The following is a 22,334-nucleotide window of genomic DNA, read 5'->3' as shown; positions in this document are numbered from 1 at the left end:
GAAGCTTTGAGCTAAACTTGAAGGTTTCTGATGAAGGTTTATAGTTTTTTGATACTCTTGTTAAATATTAATTATGCATTGTGTTGGTTTACTGCATTCGATGATTATATAAAAACGACAGGAGGCTGGTTTATTTATAAGACATTTTTCTTATGCAGACTTGGGCTTGGGCTTTACTTTTTAATTTTATTTTTTATTTTGTCATTGAAATCGCTGGTCTTGCCAAAGCGTTTAGGAATTCATTGCTCAAACGCGAAGTCTTTGACCGTGATTCAGTTTCCCATTTCAATGCTCCTTCCCACGACCAGTTTTATTATTTTTATTTCTGTATCATTCCTAAGTAGCTCGTAAATTACATCTCTTTTGAGATTCTCGTAATAAAAACACAACCTCTGTTAAAGAAGAGAAATCGTTGAGCGTTTCTAGGATGACTTCGTCCCCTGAGAATACATTCAGACCTATTTAAAGATTGCGTAGGTAGAGCTTTTTCAGTTTTGTGTAAAAGAAAGCTATTGCGTTGGCTTTGTCTGTCCGTTCGTCCGCCCTCAGATCTTAAAGACTACTGAGGCTAGAGGGCTGCAAATTGGTATGTTGATCATCCACCCTCCAACCATCAAACATACCAAATTTCAGTTCTCTACTCTTTGTAGTTTATATTTTATTTAAGGTTAAATTTAGCCCTTGATCGTGCATTTGGCGGCGCTTTCCGGAGCCATGGGACGCACCCTCACTCTACCGCATCAGTTGAGCAACTGGAGAGCTGCCGGTCACATTTGATGCCTTTATACGTTGTACAGAAAACTCAATTACACTGCAGAAACTGCGTCGCATTTTTCACATGTTTTAATCATTATTCAACGTTATATTTAGACTTGTATTGTTGAGAGTGACTAATAGGTGGCTTTTGAGGAGTCTTTTAACGGTGCTGGGAAAATCTCGCCCTTTCATTCAGGCTGCCTTTTCAAATCATAAGACTTCGAGAGGAAATTTCACGTTTAAGTCTACCGCGATCTGACTTGAGAGGCCAATTCATATTCTTATATTTCTCTTTGTGAAAGGGGCGTATTGAGGGTCAGTTTAAGAAATCCTTTAGCCAGGGGAAAGTCTTTATAAAGGTATAGAGCTAATAATGGCAATCATGTCATAATTTCTGTCGTTTTTAGCATATAAATGACAAGGAGAAACTCGTTATTATTGCTGTTGTTTGCAGCGGAGAGAAAGTTGCTTGAACAATTTCTACCTAAGGAACAAGAAACTATAATGAATGTATGATTGAAATACAGTTGGGCGTGTGAAGTGTCAAGCCTATCCCAGCAACCCAGCTATGGGACGTACGTTTGGCAGGCGGGCATGTCCGGGAGCGGCGCCCCCCCGAAGAGCTTAGCTAACTTTATCCCCGGGAGAATGCCCACCGTTGCACCGTGTAGCACCCAGTGCCACTGCTGTCACGACCCTCACACGGGTAACTACTCGATGTATATACCGGTGAGGGTTTGAAAATCGTTTCGTTACAGTGCGACCGGACGTGTTTTGTTTAAAAAGACTAGAGTGACCTGATCCATCTTAGCCTTTTTCCCTCCTTGAAAGGGAGTTCTCGCTTCTGGAACCTTTTCTGTGGCGCGCTTCAAGACACTGTCGTGTGAATCGCGCAGTCACGTGTTTGGAAACAGTTCTCGTTTGCGTCGGCGAGCGCGGGTGGTCCGTCGGTGGTGACAGCAGCAGCGATTAGTTTTGAATTGTGTTTTGTGCGTGTGAACTCGAACGCGATCCAACATGTCGACCGAACTGATGAAATTCCTGTTAGCGGACGCTCGCGACGTCAGAGACTCTGGTCCGTCCCCCTACGAGGGCGACTCGAACCTGGTCTTGGCCATCCAACGCCACGGTCCGAGCCACGTCCGGGCGAGGGCCCGAAACCGCCTCTCTTTAGACTTCGATCTGGACCTGGCTGGCCCTCAGCAGGCGATCGTGCGAGGGCCCGGGGGGGCGTCGGCGACGACGGACCAAATCCCTTACCGCCGAACGGCCAGCGACTTCGCGTCGGCCACCAATTCCCAGAACAGGAGGTCCCTGAACCTCGACCTCCTACACAATGACTACCAGGATTACGACTCTGTCAAAAGATCCGTCACTTTCGATCTGCCCGACTCTCCCGAAGCCGCCAGGAGGTACCTGCAGATGCAGCACATGGAGCACGTCCAGAGGCAGGACGGGAACGCTCAGCGCTCCCCCATCAGACGCCGACCTCCAGAACGCCGGGGCGAAAGTCCTTCGAGTGACCACGATCCAGATGGAGATCGAGTGGGCGTGTCCCCTCGTCTCCTGCGACTCCTGGAAATCAAACCCAGGAACTACGCCGAGGCCCACAGGCTGAAGAAGATGCTCAAAAGGGCTGTCAGCCGCCCTGACACCACCTTCGAGGACCTGAAAGTCTACCGCATTGCCATGAAGAAGCTGCGGAGGATAGTCCGGCAGGAGCAGGAGCGGGAGATTCTCCAGCAGGAGGAGGAAGCCCGCCAAGAACAGTTCCAGCACTTCATAGATAAGGTATCGCAGGATCTTGGGTTTTAGGGTACAAGGGCTTAGGGCTCTAGGTAGGCGTTGGTTAAGACGGGGGATTATGGCCAGCGGCTAATCAGCTGCTTAAAAAGCTCCTGGCCACACCTGGGGATGACTTTCTGCTCTAAATTTAGCCGAGGATGAAAATAAGAGTATTGGGTTCTTCCTTAGCTCCTACGGTTACCGTGGTGTCAAATTTGTATATTTGCTATCAGTTGAGGGGATAATTATCTCTCTTTGCATGTCTCTTTTGTGATAAAAATGGAAGTAGATTCATTCCTCCATCACATGAATGGCACAAGACACGCTAGAATATATCAGAAATTGATTTCGTGATACGGTACATATAAATTAACTGTGCATTTTATTATTCTTTTACAAAGCAAAAATACTACATAGAAAGCAGATGAAATGGCCCGTAGCACTTGAGGCATTCTATCTTAATTCAATAACAACCAGAGGAAAAGGAAATGCAAGTTAATAAGTGAAATTTATCTTTGTCTCATTTTGAAATCCTTGCATTCTGATGCAAATATTGCCTGATATTTTTGAAACAAGTTTTTGAGCCCCGTTCCCCCCCCCCCCCCCCCCCCCCCTCTCTCTCTCTCTCTCTCTCTCTCTCTCTCTCTCTCTCTCTCTCTCAGCAACAGCCCGTAGGTATGCTGTCACTCCACGTCTACGAGAAAGAGGGAGGAATCTATGGCAGAGATAAACGCACAAGTGAAATGTAAGGGCCATTGCTTCGGCGTCATACACTCGGTGATAGTCGTGGTTAGGCATCTTGAAATACATTCTTCAAATGCCTGGTTACCTTTGACATGCGTTGGCTTACGCTGCTCGACCGTTTTAGCTGAACAACCGAACCTCCATTTGAATCTCGTGCTATTTTGATAAACATTTTCGAGCAGAGAGACGGACACTGACGTCAATCGTATTGTAGTTTTTATGACAGCCATTGTAGATATGCGAACGCTCAATTGACTGAGGCTTTGCTCAAAGATCTCGTTTTCACTTATTAGCAGAACATGTTATAGCATAGGTAAATACTATGACTTTCTCAGCTACTTGAGACGAAAACCAGTCTATCTCGTCTCATAACGGAAGAGAACCATTTCAGTGGCCAGTGTTCCTATTGGATTCAATTAGGATTAATCTTTGTTTGAGCAGCTTATCTGCCTGTTATATTTTATCACAGAACTACATTCCTGATGGTATTACCTGAGAGAGAGAGAGAGAGAGTAGGAGTTTTGCGTAGGTTGGCCGTTAGATCGCGACGTCCTTTTCAGTACCCAATTTTCAGTACGGCATTCAATGCCAAGATTCTTTCTCCAAGGGGGGTTTAAGGTAGTGGGGGTGTGGGGGATGGCGGTGGCAGGGTGTGGAGAACAGAGTTGGAACCTCGATCCAACAGAAGGAATTATAATTTGTATTCGTTCTATATTTATGTTGACGTCATGGTACTTGTCTGCATATCACTTCTGTGCGCTCTTAAAATCAGAGGTGACGTGACGTGACGTGACGTGATGTGCATACCTCGTTAAGAGTGTTTATATTCGAGTGTGCATACGCTTCTGTCAGTTGTTCTGTGGATCCGTTGAGAAGAGTACATGCATCGTCTCTAAATTATTAGTCATTTACCGTATTCCCAAGATTACGAGCATACTACACGACAAACAAAGCGACCCGTAATGGGGAGATAACCTGAGCCCCGTTAGTTACATGGCCAGTACTAAAGAGAAAAAATGTAAGAAATTCGAAGTTTACCTAATATTTTTTTTCCATAGTTCAGTCTTTCAAGGTTACCGGACAAGGCTCTGCTTTACCTGCCATTCGCGTTTGTCATTGTAATCACCTTCTTGACACACACTTGAACAATATAAATAAAGAGCGCAAGAAAGAAAATATTTTGCTTCTCCTTCCTCTCTATATTTTCGCTCTCTCTCTCTCTCTCTCTCTCTCTCTCTCTCTCTCTCTCTATTTTAATTCAGTCATTTTTCATTCCAACGGTCTAATGGGCAAAGAATGCCGCATTGTCATCAGCTCTCTCCCGACAGTACTTTCTGATCAATTCCCTTTATTCTACTCCGCGTTATCACAAAATTTATGAGCAAACTTCACATTAACTTAAGCAAAGAGAAAAACTAAATTAAAAGCAGTCAGCTCCTAACCGCCCAATGGGAAGTCTTGTCAGTGAGTGCTTGAATTTATGACAGGAGATATGGCATGAGTCTTCCTGGGTTGTGAACAAGCAATTTTGTACTTGAGTCCACTGTGATAGTGGTTAGTGTCGGGGCATGCGGATTCGCCTCCCCCCACCCGCCCCCCCCCCCCCCCCCCCCTGTGATGAAAGTCGCTGGCTCTGTATCATGATCAGTTACTGCTGCAGTTTGGTGGGAGGGGGGGGGGGTGGGGGGGGGGGGTTTCTTTAGCGGCGAGAGGTTGGAACAAACCATATTCTTTGGAAGATTGAATTTTAGGTCAGTGACCCCTTTGGTGTGCTTGTTCCATATGAATACGTTCCACTTACTGAGATAATAATAATAATAATAATATAATAATAATAATAATAATAATAATAATAATGTGATAGGACATGAAAGTTCCAGCAACGGGATTTATGACTGGTATACCCGTGATCACCATGGATAAGGAGGCGAGTCAATCAGCTGTAGTGCACGAGAATTCTACGCCTTCAAGAAGAGGTTCAACATGGCCAATGTACGAAATTCTATCCCCTTGAGAGTTGACAGTTTCAGTTCCCTTTGCTTGTGGGAACGGACGGATCTCAAGCACATCTGCGTTGCTTTCAAGCAGCAAGTTGTTAACGTTATCATTTCGCTCTTGCGTTTTGCCTTGTTCCTTATGAAAGCAACATTTTTAATTATCATGAAATAGATCCCAAGACCTGACATTATTATACACCGCAGATATTTGAGAAGAGCAAACTCAACGCTGTGCCTCCTCGAATAATCAAGCTGTATTCGTCCTTGGTAATTCGTAGTAGCTTGCATTGAAATCAAGCTAGGCGTGATCCCACCTCCAGCTTACTCGGGGGCGCGTCATAAAATCTACGGCCAAATTGAACGTTGTTTCTCCAACGAAAATTAAAATGAATATTGTTTAACATGCACATTATTTATCTTTTGCATTTTCATTCTAACAAATAAATCGTAAATATCCTCTCCTAAACTTCCTGTATCTTTGACTCAAAGCGAAACACCTTTTTCAGACCTTTTTAGAATTTCACTTTACACCCCCCCCCCCACACAAAACAAGAACCAAGACAACAACTAAGTTAGTTTGTAGGCATACTCCCAGAATAAGGGAAAATTCAATCACTGTAGACTTTGGATTGGCCTGAAACCTCTCACAGAGGTGTTGTAAGGAAAGAACTCTTGTAGAGAATTCTGTTAAAATAAAAAAAATAGTAATAATAAAGTACATTCAGCTGGCCTTACGCCGGCACGACTTCTTGCTTTGTATGAGCACCACTTAAGTGTACGTTTTCTTGAGGAGATATATTTATGAAAGTAACTATTGTAGAGAATTCTGCAAATAATATATATTATCATTAGTTGGCCTCACACCAACACGGGCTCTTGCTGAAGTGCACTTTTTTTTATTGTGGGAGAATATACGTTATTGAAAATAATAGATCAAGAAGACAGTTTTAGGACCTTATGTTCCCGATCTGTTTAGTTATAAGCCCTGGCGAAGTTGAAGCCATACACCAGGAAGAAGAAAGAGAACAACATTTTAGTGTTAGCAAAAGCTTGAATGAACATAGTCGTTCATGCACTAAACCAGATCAGTGGGAAAATATCAGATATGAGAAGAATCCACGTGGGAGAATGATTTATGATATGAGTAGGTGCTCCTGTACTACTTAAACTAACGTCCAAAAAGATGCACGGCCACGTCATATTATGTCTTCCGTTGTGCATGGAGGAACGGTGATAGCAAAAATAACATTAGTTGCTTAACAAAGGAACATCTCAAGACAACTGAAAATGAGAAAAGATGGTAAAACATTGCGATGGTTTGAATGGACAGCATCGTGCTTATTCCTGAACAGAATGTAGTTCTTTCCGTATAAGAAGTCTTGTGTATCCAAGTATCTAATCAACTCAGCCTTTTACTATCACAGAATCCTGAGCAAGAAAATTCAGGGCAACTTAATGGAATTGATGTCATTGGGGTGAAAATGCTTAGTTGCTAAAAGACTTCTGTTCTTTTCCGACGGGACAGTCACGCTACTTAACACTGTGAGGTTACTGAATCAGATGGTGTCCCCAAGACTTCAACTCTTCGTCTATGTCGCGAGTACAGCTCAGATGTGAATGACCGCTTTGTTCAAATTGGAGTTTTGACGTCTTCCCTTTTAATACTCGCCAATCACCTCTCTCTCTCTCTCTCTCTCTCTCTCTCTACTAGGTAAGAAGAAGAAGAGAGAGAATAAGTATATCTCAATTTTACCAGACCACTGAGCTGATTAACAGCACCCTGAGGGTTGGCCGAAGGATTAGATAGTAAAAGACTTACGTTGATTACATACCTGGATACGCATTACATCTTATACGGAAAGAACTACATCCGTTTTCAAGATAAGGACGATGCTGTCCTTCAAACATCGCAATGTTTTACCTCTTTGCTCATTTTCAGTTGTCTTGAGGTTGTTTTTTCCTTTATTAAGCAACTGGTGAAGATGAAGAGAATAAATGTTCATTTTTGCTGATCCTATCCTCCGTGCAAAACGGAAGACATAAATTGGCTTGGCTGTGCATCTTTTTTTTGGGCTGTTTGTTCATGTAGTACAGGAACGCCTACTAATAATAGCAATTAATCGTTCCCCCACGTGGATTCTTCCTGTAAATCTCTAACTGCTTATTTTCGTAGGTTATATATATATATATATATATATATCTATATATATATATATATATATATATATATCTATATATATATATATATATATATAATTATTCTCTAAGATCGACCTAAATGGTGTCTGTTTCTCGTACAGGAATTGTCACATTTATCATTTCTTATCTGAAACGACGAATCCTGAGACAACATGAAAAGAACAGTTAATAAATGATGTGTCTCATCCTACTTAAAAGCCAGCGAGTTCAAGGTCGGCCATAGAGAGAGAGAGAGAGAGAGAAGAGAGAGAGAGAGAGGGGGCGAGAGAGAGAGAGAGAGAGAGAGTAAAAAATAAAACAGGGCATTGACTCGTTTTCATAATTTGACATTTAGATGAAGGTTATAGCTCGTTTTCTCAGATCTTTAATGAAGGGATGTTCATGAAGCCAGTCGAGATTTCCGTCTTCGCTTGGCTGTGATGATATCGCTAAGGATAATTCGGATTCACTTCGATGAGGGCATAAATACGATGCTGTTCGGGCATCAGTTTAAATTTAGTCTTGCCAGAGGTACCAGGAAGCTCGTCCGACCGAGTACAGTGTTCATGAGCAGTTTTTTTTTTTTTTGCTTCGAAGATTTAGCGAAAACTTTTATCCTCAGAATGATACAAAAGAAGTTTTATTCGTAAACACCTTCCTTGAATATTAAGGAATTCTTTGTACTTAAGATTAAATAACAAAACTCCGTTTCATAAGTTATTTGTTCCTGTAGGCGTTCCTCTTGATGAATAAACTCTTCTCTCTCTCTCTCTCTCTCTCTCTCTCTCTCTCTCTCTCTCTCTCTCTCTCTCTCTCTCTCCCCGTCAGTAACAAACAAAAGAGAGCCCGGAAAACAAGGAGAATGAGTAGAATAGCAGATCGCTGGCACCAGCCATGAGAGAAGAGAGAGAGAGAGAGAGAGAGAGAGACGGCGCAGGAGAGTGCCACCGTATTTAAACTCACGTGGGATTTGGGTGCCTCGTTCACAAACAAACCTTTGCTAGCGGGGCTTTATGTGCACTCTTTCCATTATACAGGCGTCGTCTCTCTAAAGTATATCCCCCCCCCCTTTATTTTTTAATGATAAAAAAAGTCGCTGCCCCTATCGCTTTTGTTTGTTAGTTTGCTTCTTTTATGTCTACTTTTTTGTGTGATCATTCAGGTGTTTGATAGCTATCATCTTTCCGAATAATAATAATTAATAATAATAATAATAATAATAATAATAATAATAATAATAAAATAATAATCTTTCAACAGTTTATGAGCTGAATTAAGTTATTTCCCTTATTCAATATTACTCTGTAACCTGCAAATGAGATTTGAATTGTATTTTTGCCTACAATCATTATTGCCAGTATATATATATATATATATAAAAAATATAATATATATATATATATGATATATATATATATATATATATATCTCTCTTCAGTGTGTTGCACAGTTTTCCAATTGCATTATTTATTTTATTTATTTATTTATTATTATTATTATTATTATTATTATTATTATTATTATTATTATTATTTATTGATTATTATTATTATTATTATTCAGAAGATGAACCCTATTCAATATGGAACAGGCCAACCCCAGTGGCCACTGACGTTGAAATTCAAGCCTCCAAAGAATATTTTGGTGTTCAGTAGGAAGGAGTAAGAGTGAGAAAGGAGTAAGAAAGAGGAGATCTATCTTAAAAAAGTAAAATAAATTAAAAAGTACCGGAATTTTTCTTTTCTCACAAGTCTTCGTCTCAGTTCTGTAAACTACACTTCGAGTTTGGGAGACCAATTCCAAGAATGTCATGATCTGACTAGCTAAGCCTTTTGATGTGGCTAAAACTGCCTAAAAACGATAGACTTACTGGGTGAACATAGTCTTATATTTTACATCAATGAAATTCCACGTTGCTCATGTCTCAACGTTTAGCACGTCAGCTTCGAAAGGAAAGATACATTTTTCAGATTTATGATGCTATCGATAGTAGTGCCCTCAGTGGCGTGGTTGGTATGGGGGTGCGTTTTGCGTTCCTCGGTGGTCGCGGTTCGATTCTCGGCCATTCCTTGATTGGAGTGAGAGATATGTATTTCTGGTGATAGAAGTTCACACTCGGCGTGGTTCGGAAGTCACGTCAAGCCGTTGGTCCCGTTGCTGAATAACCACTGGTTCCTTGCAACGTAAAAACACCATAGAATGCCATTTGAGTTCACTACAATAGAACAGGAGACGCCTTATATACAAGTTTAGACAAAGCGCCAGGTAGATTTGTACACCTATATTGCTAGACGTCCCGTCCCTCAATTTCTTCATCAATTCACGGTTGATAAATAGAACAACACCTACCAGAAAATACCCTCAGATGAATTGGCATTTGTTATTTTTAGCAAATCACAAGGATCTAGTTATTTTCCTTGCCGTTGAACCAGTCTGGCTTTACATAACAGCCTGGTTATGGGAATCCATCTACGGCGATATATCAGATCTAAAGTTCTAGTTCATTCACCTTAGCATGCAGTATGAGGTAGTGTGGCTGGCTTAGAGGTCATATTTGTGTCTTTCGTGAATTATTTATATTTTCTTCACTCGTATCACGATAGCAGCCGAGTTTAGAACAACATCCGTTGATTTCTTAAGACCTGTTTTTTGAAGGGACGCCTGGATATCACTTCTTGTTGTCTTGTTACAGTCAAGGGCTGCTCGTCTTTGAGGGATGTAGGAAGATTTCTTAACCACTGATGTCCTTTTTTTTTATTTATATCTCATGCTAAAACAGTACAGAAGAAATACCTTTTCGTGTTGATTATCTTAATGGCAGTTATGCCTCCAAAAGTGAGATGAAATAGTAATGTTTTTGGGAACGAGTGTATATATATATATATATATTATATATATATATATATATATATATACATAAATATATATATATGTGTGTGTGTGTGTGTGTGTGTGTGTGTGTGTGTGTGTACACCACACACATTTATATAAGTAATATGTATATAATTATATACACATATTACTTTATAGGTACGTATATGTACATACATAAACACACACACACACACACACACCCACACATATATATATATATATATATTATATATATATATATATTATATTATATACATGCATATATATCTATGTATGTATATGTATATGTATGTATGTGTGTGTGTTTATGTTCATCCGTGCATGTGTACGCCTATTTACGTGCACGGGCGATTGCCATCATCATATGGTCTTGACACTTAATGTTGCTACCTTCAGGTGGTCGACAAAAACTGAAAGATGATCTGCCAACTCTCTTTGCACTTAATTAGAAATTCCTCGATCATATTGGCGTGAAATGGATCTTTTACCAAAGTAAAAAAAAAAAATAAAAATAAATGTTTGTTGTACGCAGTTTACAACATGCGTAAGAAACCCTTCTTTATGGATCAAGGACTAGAACGAAAAGGAGCTGTTATTATAGCAAATAAGTAAAAAAAATGCGTAATCGAGTTTTCTGTACAGCCACTACAGCGTATAATGAAGGCCACCGAAAATAGATCTATCTTTAGGTGGTCCCGGTATAATGCTGTATGAGCCGCGGCCCATCAAATTTTAACCACGACCTGGTGGTGGCCTGTCCTATATCGTTTGCCAGACGCAGGATCATGGCTGACCTTAACCGTAAATCAAATAAAAACTACTGAGGCTAGAGGGCTGCAATTTGGTATTTTTGATGATAGGAGGGTGGATGATCAACATGCCAATTTGCAGCCCTCTAGCCGCAGTAGTTTCTGAGATCTGAGGACGGACAAAGCCGGCATAATAGATTTCTTTTACAGAAAAACTAAAACTGAAGTTAGTTTGGCTAAAAAAAATCATAATTTTGTGGGTTCAGTAGCTAGACGCCATTATTTAAGGAAAAGATTAATTTGTTCATAATGTGAATCTTCGCTCTATACCACGCAACCAGTAACACAGGTTGTTATAGGTCAAGGACCTTCCTTTGGAAACTGGAAATATCATTCTCCTCTCTCTCTCTCTCTCTCTCTCTCTCCTCTCTCTCTCTCTCTGACATATGAGAATTGTCTCACAGGTACAGTATATAACATGGGCAAAATTTTCTCATATGAACTATTATTACTAATATTACGTATGATATTCTACGACATGATATTCTCTTTCAATTGTTATAATCTTGTTTTCAAAGACTTTCCCCCTTATTTTCATTTCATATTTATATCTTTCACTGGACCTGACTTTTCTGTTTTGCTGTCATTCTTAAGAACCCTAAAATTTCTTACATTCCCCAACGAATTCAAATTTGCAGTTACCTCTTATAAAAAGAATATATACCGGACTCCTGGCCTATAAGATCTTTCTTTACCTATGTCTAGTGATATCTAATAAACCAGCTTTTAATAAACAAACCACCTTCTCTTTCAGTACACGAAACGGACAGCAACTTACTCCGGTGTAAGTCATTTCTATATTAATTAAAATGTTTTTGATTGATGTTCAGTGTCTCTTGCGTTTAGGACTCTACTACTGACACCAGTACCACGCACGCGACTTCTGATGTAGTCGCTCTAGTGCTGCTCAACAGCAAATTAATGATTGAATTAACAATTCATAGTTCCGTTGTTCAGTGTATTTTATTTTACTGTTGATAGTCGCAGTGTTCGGGGTTGTGATATTTTTATTATTGATAGTTTTGTACTGTTCTGTGTATTTATTTTATTATTGATAGTCGCAGTGTTCGGTGTATTTTATTTTATTATTGATAGTCGCAGTATTCCGTGTATTTTATTTGACAATTGATAGTTACAGTGTTCCGTGTATTTTATTTTTATATTAATAGTTGCAGTGTTCCGTGTATTTTATTTTTATATTAATGGTTGCAGTGTTCCGTGTATTGTATTTTACAAATGATAGTCGCAATGCTCCATGTATTTTATTTTACAATGGATAGTTACAGTGTTCTGTGTAATTGATTTTTATATTGATAATTGCAGTGTTCCGTGTATTGTATTTTCTATTGATAGTCGCAGTGTTCCATGTCTATTTTTTTATTGATTGTTACATATATTTTATTTTTATATTGTTATTTACAGTGTTCCGTGTATTTAATTTTTATATTGATAGTTGCAGTGTCCACTGTAATTTATATAGTCAATGTTTACCCGCAGAATTGTATGTGCGTGTGATTCACTGACAACACATATACTACTTCAGTGCGAAATACCACTAACAGAATTAATTTATTTTTATTTGCTGAATAGCAGCTGTTTCATAAAATAGACAATGTCGTGTCCTCATCAAAGTTTTCTGCCTCTGCAAAGACTACGTGACACGTACTTGCTGGTTTGATGCTTATTTCACATTCGCTTTATGTTACGGTGCCTGATAATATTTTGTGGTGTTTTAACATAATAAGCCTAGATCCATTTGGGTAAGTATCGTCCTGCTAGGTCTAGATTAGCTTTGGAAACATTAAGGAGAAAAGATAGATTTGTGTGTATGTTTATGTTTAATATATATGTATATATATATATATATATATATATATATATATATATATATATATATATATAAATTTATATTGACGTTGATTCTGCTAGTTTTATTTATAAAACTTTTGTCGAATTCAATTTGACATGTATGTAATATCTCTGTATTTTATATATATATATATATACACACAGACACACAGGCACACACACACACACACACACACACACACACATATATATATATATATATATATATATATATATATATATATATATATATATATATATATATCGTGTGAGTGGATCAGGGAACCAATTAACTCCAATATTTTTCTTTATTTCCGACGTTTCGTAATAATTTCTTTATTACATCTTCAGGGATGTGCTGAATATTGAATAATACACTAAAAAAGTTACTGGTCCAGCCTCACACATCATGTTCTTACCATCCATTGTGTACCCGTTTATATATATATATATATATATATATATATATATGATATATATATATATTTATATATATTATTACCAAATACATACTTAAAAGTAATAACCACACTGCGCTCTTAATTTCTCAAAATGTCCACACTGTTTGGATACGCTTGTCACCACGAAGCCTGAGATCCCGATGCAAGAATATGACTTTGGCAACGTGACCTCGTTCTGATACTCTGAATGCGGGTTCGAACGCTGCTACGGACGTCAGATTTGCCTCTTATTCTTTTATCATTCGGATCTCAGGCTTTGAAGCTTTGTAGTGACAAACACATCTAAATAGTTTGAAGATTTTGAGAAGAAAGTACTGTGGTTTTTATATCACAGGAATATGCAGATTCTTTGTAGGCTCTGTAATATCAGATATTGGAATTTTCCAAGAACATGGGATGGTATTTAAAAACTGCAGGCAAACAGTATATAGCACACCCCTGCTTCTTCAGGTGGGGTGCTGCTCCCGAGGTTTGGTGAGGTTACTACAGAATAAGTGTCAAATCATTATCTGCCCAGTCTGGTTCTAAGAGGCAAGGCTTTAAGTTAGGTTATTTTAAGATGTAAATCAAACTCCCTGGAAATTGTTTGTGTTAATATATATACAATATATATATATATATATATATATATATATATATATATATATATATATATATGTGCGTTGTGTGTGTGTGTGTGTGTGTGTGAGTGTGTGTGTGTGTTAGCTGCAGCCATTGGGAAAGTTCAAATTGAAACGAAAGTATGCCAAGTACTTCTGTGCATTTAACTCCTCTTTGGGCATTAATATATATATATATATATATATATATATATATATATATATATATATATATATATATATATATATATATATAATATAAAACAAAGAATATTTTTTAGGCTTTAAATTTTATTTTTTGGGAAGCATTTATATTCGATGATTTGCATTCAAAAACAAACCTAACACCAGGGTAATTTATCCGACCTTACTTGGTTGGGGGGGGGGGGGGGGGGTGGGGGGGGGGGGGGGGGGGGCGTTGCGGTGGATCGGGGTCGGGTTTGGGGTGGGGGGAGGGTCCCTTTTCTTAACCACCTCTCAGAATCTCACTATACCTTGCCTAAAATGATGAAACAACTAGCGCTCACAGAGAATCGTCCTATGGACGAATATATATGAATCGTAACTCGCATGTCTTTTAATCCTTAACAGTTGGTAACTTTCCTGACCACCCAAGTATTGGTTGCTGTTGTTCTCGCCACTGGAATACTTTTCTCTGACAGCGAGTGAATGAAAAATTCCCTCTATCGAATGTCTCACTGATATTTATAACTTGATTAATGGAGAACTTTCCTGTAACGTCAAAGTTTATCGCCCGTTGCACCTGAAGTTCCCGACTTGTCATTTTTTGGTTTTCTGTTTCAAATTCTATTTACGATCTCCCTCTGGTCCTGAAACGGGTGACGGGAAGATCGGTTCCTTCCTCTCCTCTCTCTCTCTCTCTCTCTCTCTCTCTCTCTCTCTCTCTCTCTCTCCGTCATTGGCCTCAACCTCCCACTCACCCCCCAACCCCCCAAAAAAAATCAGTTCTGGTTCACAATGTATTATCGTGACATTTGGCAAGACTGCTCCGATCCCCCCGTGACGTCACTTGACATCTTATGACTTCCCCATTAATACGGGGCGCCTCTCTCTCTCTCTCTCTCTCTCTCTCTCTCTCTCTCTCACTGCTTGTAGCAGAGACGGGCATAAATCCAAAAGACGGATGGGTAGCTAGTTATTCGTTTCCTCCAGTCGCGGCGCGAGAGGTTGGTGCCTCTCTCTCTCTCTCTCTCTCTCTCTCTCTCTCTCTCTCTCTCTCTCTCACTCTCACACACATTTCAGGGATCTTGAATTACCGGTTGCGATTTCAGATGTGGTGTGGGAAGAGAGTGTCGGTTTTGACTGCTCGGGAAAGGTGGCTTCTTCTTCTCGTACTCTTCTGTAGTCTCCCTTGGACGTCGCATTTTAACGTTCCTCCTCCTTCTCCTCTTCACCTTTAGCTTCGTTTTGCATCTCTCTTTCTTTCTTTTGCTTGTTTTTTGTCTTTCTTTTTGTAAGTAAGTTGGTCCTTATTCATGTTCGTGATATACGCACTTTTTTTCCTCTATGTTGTCAGATCGTATTTGCAGTGCTTGCTTGATCAGTATGGTTGTGTCTGTTCTTGCTGAGATTTCTCTGTTCAGAAAACTTACAGTTATACTTTTCTAATTTTTATAACTTTAATATTCTAGTAATGTTTACTCCCGGCAGTCGATGGTTTGAGGTGGACACTAACTTGGCCACCAAAAATATTATTGACTTCTTTTTTTAGAAAATGAACGGAGCCACCCACACAGTCAGTGTCTCTTCCTTCCCAGTGACGCTCTGATGAAGAATCGTAGTTGGAAACTTGACACTTGCTAAGTTATCTAGAGATTAAAAAAAACACCTATAACCTGTTCGGGCAGTTACGTTTCATTTTATGTCAGGAAAGGGGTCTCGTCCTACCTTCGTTTGCTCTTTCTTTGCAAATACACACACACACACACTCATATATATATATATATATATAATATATATATATATATATTATATATATATATATATATATATAGTATATAACATACATGTATATATACTTTATCACTTACACAATTGTTTCGTGCATTAATACAATTACATACAGGACCTCATTGAAAACTAGATGGCTTGATATCATTCAGTTTCAGTGATGTCATGTTGGTAATAATATATATATATATATATATATATATATATATATATAATATATATATATATATATATATATATATATATATATATGTATGATGATGAAAGAGTAAATGAAAGCATGTTGAGGCCCCTATCTTGGTACGAAATAAAACTCCGTATAAGTCCTTGCTTCATTTTTTTTTTTTTTACTAATTTTTTATACATTGATTTTCTAATATTGACAAAGAAGCTCAATCACGCGCGCGCTAGGAAGGTTTATTTTTTCTTTTCGTGTAAGCTGGCACCGGCTTCTAGAAGTAGCTATGCTAGGCACCCTTTAATTCTTGAGTATTTCATTCTTTTAGAGTATTTGTTGTTTTAACGTTAAATATCGTGATCTAGTTGGCATAAGTTGAACTCTATACTTATGTATATTATAATTTTGGGTATTTACATGCTTCATGATCTTTATATATAGTATTTTTATGCTGAAGTCAATTAGAATGTGCAAGATTTAAAAACCACCTCACGTTTTCTACGTTGTCACTTCTTAAAATTATCTCTGGCATAATATCAGCTTTGCACCGTTAAACTTTTTTTTTTTTTTTTTTTTTTTAATTTTTTTTTTTTTTTTTTACGAAGAAGGGGTAACTTTTAATCCCTCGTGACTAAAAGTGCCCAAGTCCGGTGAAAGGAATAAATGGCCCATTGGTCTTGAAGGTGTCTAAACGATGCGAAACCTATCGTGATTCGTGCTGTGTTTTTCGTTTTCTTTCCTGTTGTACTTTTGCGTTTTAACATCTTAATTGTTTCTGTGAGTTCAACACGTTCTTGTAGATGAGTGTAATGGGCTGAAAGGTGAGATTTCTTTATGGGTCTTGTAGGTTGAAGTAGTTGACTCTTATCAGAAATAGTTTGGAGTAGCTGGCATTTATCAAAACTCATTTATTTACTGCCATTGTAAAGGATGGTTTATTGCGTCATATTCTCCTATGCAAGACAAGTGAAATCCATGTTAGAATCTTTATGCTAGGATATAGTAAAAAATCATCTGCATATTCGCTTTATTGGCATGTCCTTCAGACGAGATAAAAGATGTCTCGTGTGTGAGAGTGAAGAGAGGTCTTCTGTGTTAAAGTTACAAGAGTTACTAGGATTAGGATGCCTCAAAGACTTAGTCCATCCGAGGAGACATCGGCATCGTGTGTTCACTTATCTCTAGGAGCAGGTTTTACTGTTCACTCCCAGTTTCCTAAGTATTTTGTCTAGCTCTCTTTTAAACTCTTCCACACTGATGCTGTTTACAACTCTGGTGGCAGTTTATTCCACGTCACACATATCATGTATGTAAAGAAGTTCCCACAATGGGATGTGTTGTATCTCTTCAGCTCTAGTTACCATCCATTAATTCTTGTCTGGTTTTCGTTTAACGTAAATAGGTTGCTGTCTACTTTTGTTATGCCTGTCAGTATTTTGGATGTTTCTATTAGTCGTCGTGTATCTAAGCCATACATGTTCAGGCTCTCTAGTCGTCTTCGGTAACCTATTTGCCTGATGGATGGAATTAACTTTGTGCCTCTTGCTTGTACTCCTTCTAATCCATTTATGTCTTTTCTTAGTGCTGGTGACCAAAACTGTATACTGCATATTCAAGATGAGGTCTAACTATTGATGTGTGGAGCTGCAGCACCGTTTCCTTGTCTCTGTATTTGAACTGCCTCTTTATATATCCCACTAGTTTCTGTTCTTTTCGGGCTTTATGCACTGTCCTTGTGTGTGAGAGTGAAAAGAGTTCTCGTCTGTGAAAGTGATCACCCCTATCAAATGCCAGGACCCTGTCCACAAGTAGACCTTATGTTTTGGAAGCGGTTGAAAATTATTGAATAACTGACGGTAATAGGTATGTCTGAGAATCCCAGACGAGGTGGGGTTGGGGATGAGGGACAGGGGGCTTCAGCTGGCCAGGAGACTGACCCAAATACCTTTTCGAAAACAACAGCTAAAGCCAATATACCTCGGGGCCAGTTACCCTCCCGACGCGAAACCCACGCACACACGGCACTCGCAAATGCAACGTCTTACTTCCCTAAACAAATGCTATAGTTACATCGACCTTTGCACACGCCGCGTTTAATTATAGGTGCGATGGGCTTCTCCTCTTGTTTACGTCGCTGATGTCAAAACTTCCCATTTCCCCTTGTGTGAAGCAGAGGGTTGTGTTTGGGTGACTGCTTCTCCTTTCATGTCAGTCTAGGCCATTATTTTCTCTTTCAAGATTCCGACGGGAAAAATGTCTCCTTTTTTACAGAAGGATTTGGGTCAGTAGATCATGTGTGCATAAAGGTTTCAAGGTCACGTCATGTCTGCAAGACGAAGTAGTTAAGATTCTCTTTTGAAGACAGAACCTCTATTGTTTCGGATATTATTCTTCTAAAGGAGTCCGAGGATGCTTGTGCGAATGGATGTCCTGACGGGTGTCACGAGATCTCATGAGAGGAAGTGAGCCTATTTCAGTTCGGTGGAACGGTGGGCGAAACAGTGCCTGTAAACAACGAGAGAGAGAGAGAGAGAGAGAGAGAGAGAGAGAGAGAGAGAGAGAGAGAGAGAGAGAGAGAGAGAGAGAGAGAGAGAGAGAGATCTCGTATCAAAAGGAGGATCTAGAAAGGCAGCATCTCTTTATATATTAAAGATTTGCCTTTAATTTCATCGTAAAGATTAACAGGAACGGGTATGCACCACCCATTTATGAGAAAAGTATTAAAACAAAGAGCAAGTTCGTCTGGGAGAATATCCCTTAAGGCATCTTTGTCTCTCTGAGTGAGAGCCTGCAAAGCAAAACTTTCGAAATATGACACAAGTTGTTGCAGTAGGAAGTATGACTATACAGATCTTCACTATACTCAAGTACAAAATCCTCTTAATTGACATTATTTTTTTAATATTATTGAATGAAGAGCAACCTCATTTATCATTGAGAATAGTCTGTATACTTCTTGAGTATTCTCCTTTTTACCTTGTCACCTTTTTAAGCACTCGAATAATTCTCTGCTTTCGTTTTTATACGACGCTGCCGTGACACTTCATTAGATGTGGTGACAGAAGTCCGCGTATTTCGACTCTCTCTCTCTCTCTCTCTCTCTCTCTCTCTCTCTCTCTCTCTCTCTCTCTCTCAAGTGAAATACTGTAAATCAGAACAAGATGGCAGTAAGCTCCAACTGCGGAAAAAAATGGCGAGATTTGCTTGCTTGGCAGATTCGCAATACGATGAGGTAGCAGGAAGGGAACTGGCATTTCTGATCTATGAAATCAGCAACAGTCCTAACCAAAAAGATACAAAATCATTCATAGATATATTAGAAGGATACAATCCTTCAAACTGGAACAAATCAAATGAAAACATCTTGAAAATAATTGAAGAAGTTCCAAATAAAATCCAAGTGGTCAAGAGACTCATAAAGAAAATATACATAAACCAACATATTCCGACAAAGAAAAATGAATAAAAGTGAACCTTGTGAATATCCTAATTGATGCATTAGGAAAAAGAATGCCAAAAGCATGTAAACTGTGTAAGGTGTGGTATAGCATAGTTAATCCACAAAAACCTAATCAGAAAATGTGCTGCATGCAACATTCCGACCCATCCACAGTGTGCTGAGGTAATGCAAAGATATGAGAAAAGACACAAGAATTTTTTGTCTCAACATGTCTACCATGGATAGACAATGTTATTAAATCAAGATTGAATGTACAAATAGTTGAGGATGAAGAAGAAGAAGAAGAAGAGGAAGAAGAAGAAGAAGAAGAGGAAAACGTAAGAGAAGTAAACAAACTGAAATGACAGAAAAAGATAAGGAAAGAAAACAAAGAACAAGATAAAAGTATGGATGCAGAGATACTCATTGATACTACATATGAGGCTATAAAGCAGCATACCTACGAAGAATAAATTACGATATGACAGCACAAAAGAAAAAATGCCGAAGAGGCTCTACCCAGATCTACACAATGACGGGAAAGGGAAAGAGGAAAAAATATACAAAAAAGACAAAGTCTGCAACCTTTTGAAAAGAGGGATGGGAATTGCAGATATGGAGAAAAATGATACTACAAACATCCTAAGGTTATGTCACAACTATGAAATATATGGTAAATGTGCATACTTAGATGGATATGAGGATGATTGCAGAGATCTACATCCAAAAATATGCTAAAAACCTAAAAGAAGGAAAAAGGATGTAAGTTCGACAAAAAAAATGTAAATATATGCACCCTGTAGCCATGAAAAACAAAATAATCAAATAAATAACCAATCAAGCAATAAAATCCAAAATAAGAAAGAAAAAACAAATAAAGAGAGGAATGAAGAATATCAGGTAAAAGAAAAAAGCAAGCCATCAACGAGATATGCAGAGGTGCCAGCAAAAAATTTCAATGCATCAGCTCCAAGATTCTACTCAAGAGATAATAACTGTTTTTTATTATGCAAAGGGGATATTGCAGATATGGAGAAAATTGCAGATTCAGACACAAAATGAATAATTATGATGAAGGAAGAACAAATATTATGGAAAAGTTGGATTTTTTAATGTCAGAATTTCTGGAAAAGAAATGAAAAAAAAGAACAACATACCAGAACAGGAAAGAGACATGGGAAAAAAAATCCTTATTATTACCAATATTAAATGAAGAGAGAAAACACGCAAACCATCATAGTGATGAATGCGCAGGGTTTTAGTTACGAGTAACTCAAAAAGAAAAATAGAGTACTTAGAAGAACTAACCCAAATTGAAAAGAAAATAGATATAATGAATATAAGTGAAACCTGGTATTCCCAAGAGACTGGGAATGATGATCAAATAAAAGGGTCTCAAACTTATAGATCAGATAGAAAAAATAGGAATCAAGGGGGAACCGCAATATATGGGAAAGACAAAAAACAAGAAAAATATATGAGAAATATAGTAACTCAGAATGTGAACTAATAGCGGTAGAATTTGAATCTGAAAAATTAATGAACATAGTAATATATAGACCTCCTAATACTAAAGAGTTTGACTTAATAATAGAAAAATTGGATGATATATGTAGAAATCACAAGGACTGGACTATTCTCCTATCTGGAGACTTCAACTTTCTTTTCGTAGACTGGAAAGAACGAATAGGAGATTGTGGATGTACTTATACATATAAAAAAGAGAGTAATAGTAGTGCAGAAGATAAGAGGCAATTAGAAAAGCTATTAGATATGCTACTAGAATCACAACATTCAACAAATAAATCACCTGCCCCAACAAGAAAGGAAAATACTTTAGACCTAGTATTTGTGAACGAGATGAATTATGTTAAAGAAATAATAGTTTATAATGCGAGTATTTCAGACCATAATGTCATAGAATTAACAGTCCATTCCAAAGCAAGTGAAAAACAGAGATAAGCAAGAAATGAAAAGTGGGAAGGATATGGAAAATACAACTTCTACAGTAAAAATATAAAATGGTCAGAAATCAAATGGAAGAATTAAACAAAGATTGGGATAATATTTTCGTAAGTGATGACATAAAGGTAAATACGGAGATATTATATAAAATATTAGAGAAAATAGTGGATAAATATATACCGAAGAAGAAAAGTAAACATCAGTCATGCATACCAAGAGACAGAAGGATCTTGTTCCAGAAAATCAGAAAGTGGAAAAAAAGGTCTAGCAAAAAAAAAAAAACAAAAAAAAAAAAAAAAAAAAATGCATGGAAAGTTATTAAGAACTAAAAAGTAAGATAGAAAATGCAGAACAAAAGATTATACAATCAAAAGAAAATGAAAAACGGGACTTGGAAGAAAAAACCCTATTAAATATCAAGCAAAATCCCAAACTATTATACTCATATGCGAAGAAGATGAATAAAAGAAGAATAGAAATAGGCCCTCTAAGAATTGAAGGGAGATTAACGAATGAAAAAAAAGGAAATTTGCAACTATACTGGCAGAACGATATAAGAGAGAATTCACCCCTAGAATAGATAATGAAGATAATGATATAGAAGTAAGGGATGAAAATAGTGAATATTTAGCTGACATAGATATTAATGAAGCTGATATTGTGCAGGCTATTAATGAAATTAAAAATGGAGCTGCTGCAGGGCCTGATGTGGAATTCCTGCTATTTTGTT

At 38.1% G+C, this 22,334-nt stretch overlaps 1 protein-coding gene across 1 annotated transcript in view; it reads left to right on the top strand.

Annotated features, from left to right (window-relative positions):
* LOC135222018 (uncharacterized) overlaps positions 1-22,334 on the top strand; it is a 366,510-nt gene that overhangs the window by 58,155 nt on the left and 286,021 nt on the right. The window contains 1 exon segment of the mRNA XM_064260144.1: positions 11,898-11,927. Coding sequence (XP_064116214.1) covers positions 11,898-11,927 — 30 coding nt within the window.

Source organism: Macrobrachium nipponense, chromosome 3 (genome assembly GCF_015104395.2).
Source record: "Macrobrachium nipponense isolate FS-2020 chromosome 3, ASM1510439v2, whole genome shotgun sequence".
NCBI lineage: Eukaryota > Metazoa > Arthropoda > Malacostraca > Decapoda > Palaemonidae > Macrobrachium > Macrobrachium nipponense.
The sequence above is the reverse complement of the archived record's forward strand: the minus strand, read 5'-3'. Positions and strand labels throughout refer to the sequence as shown.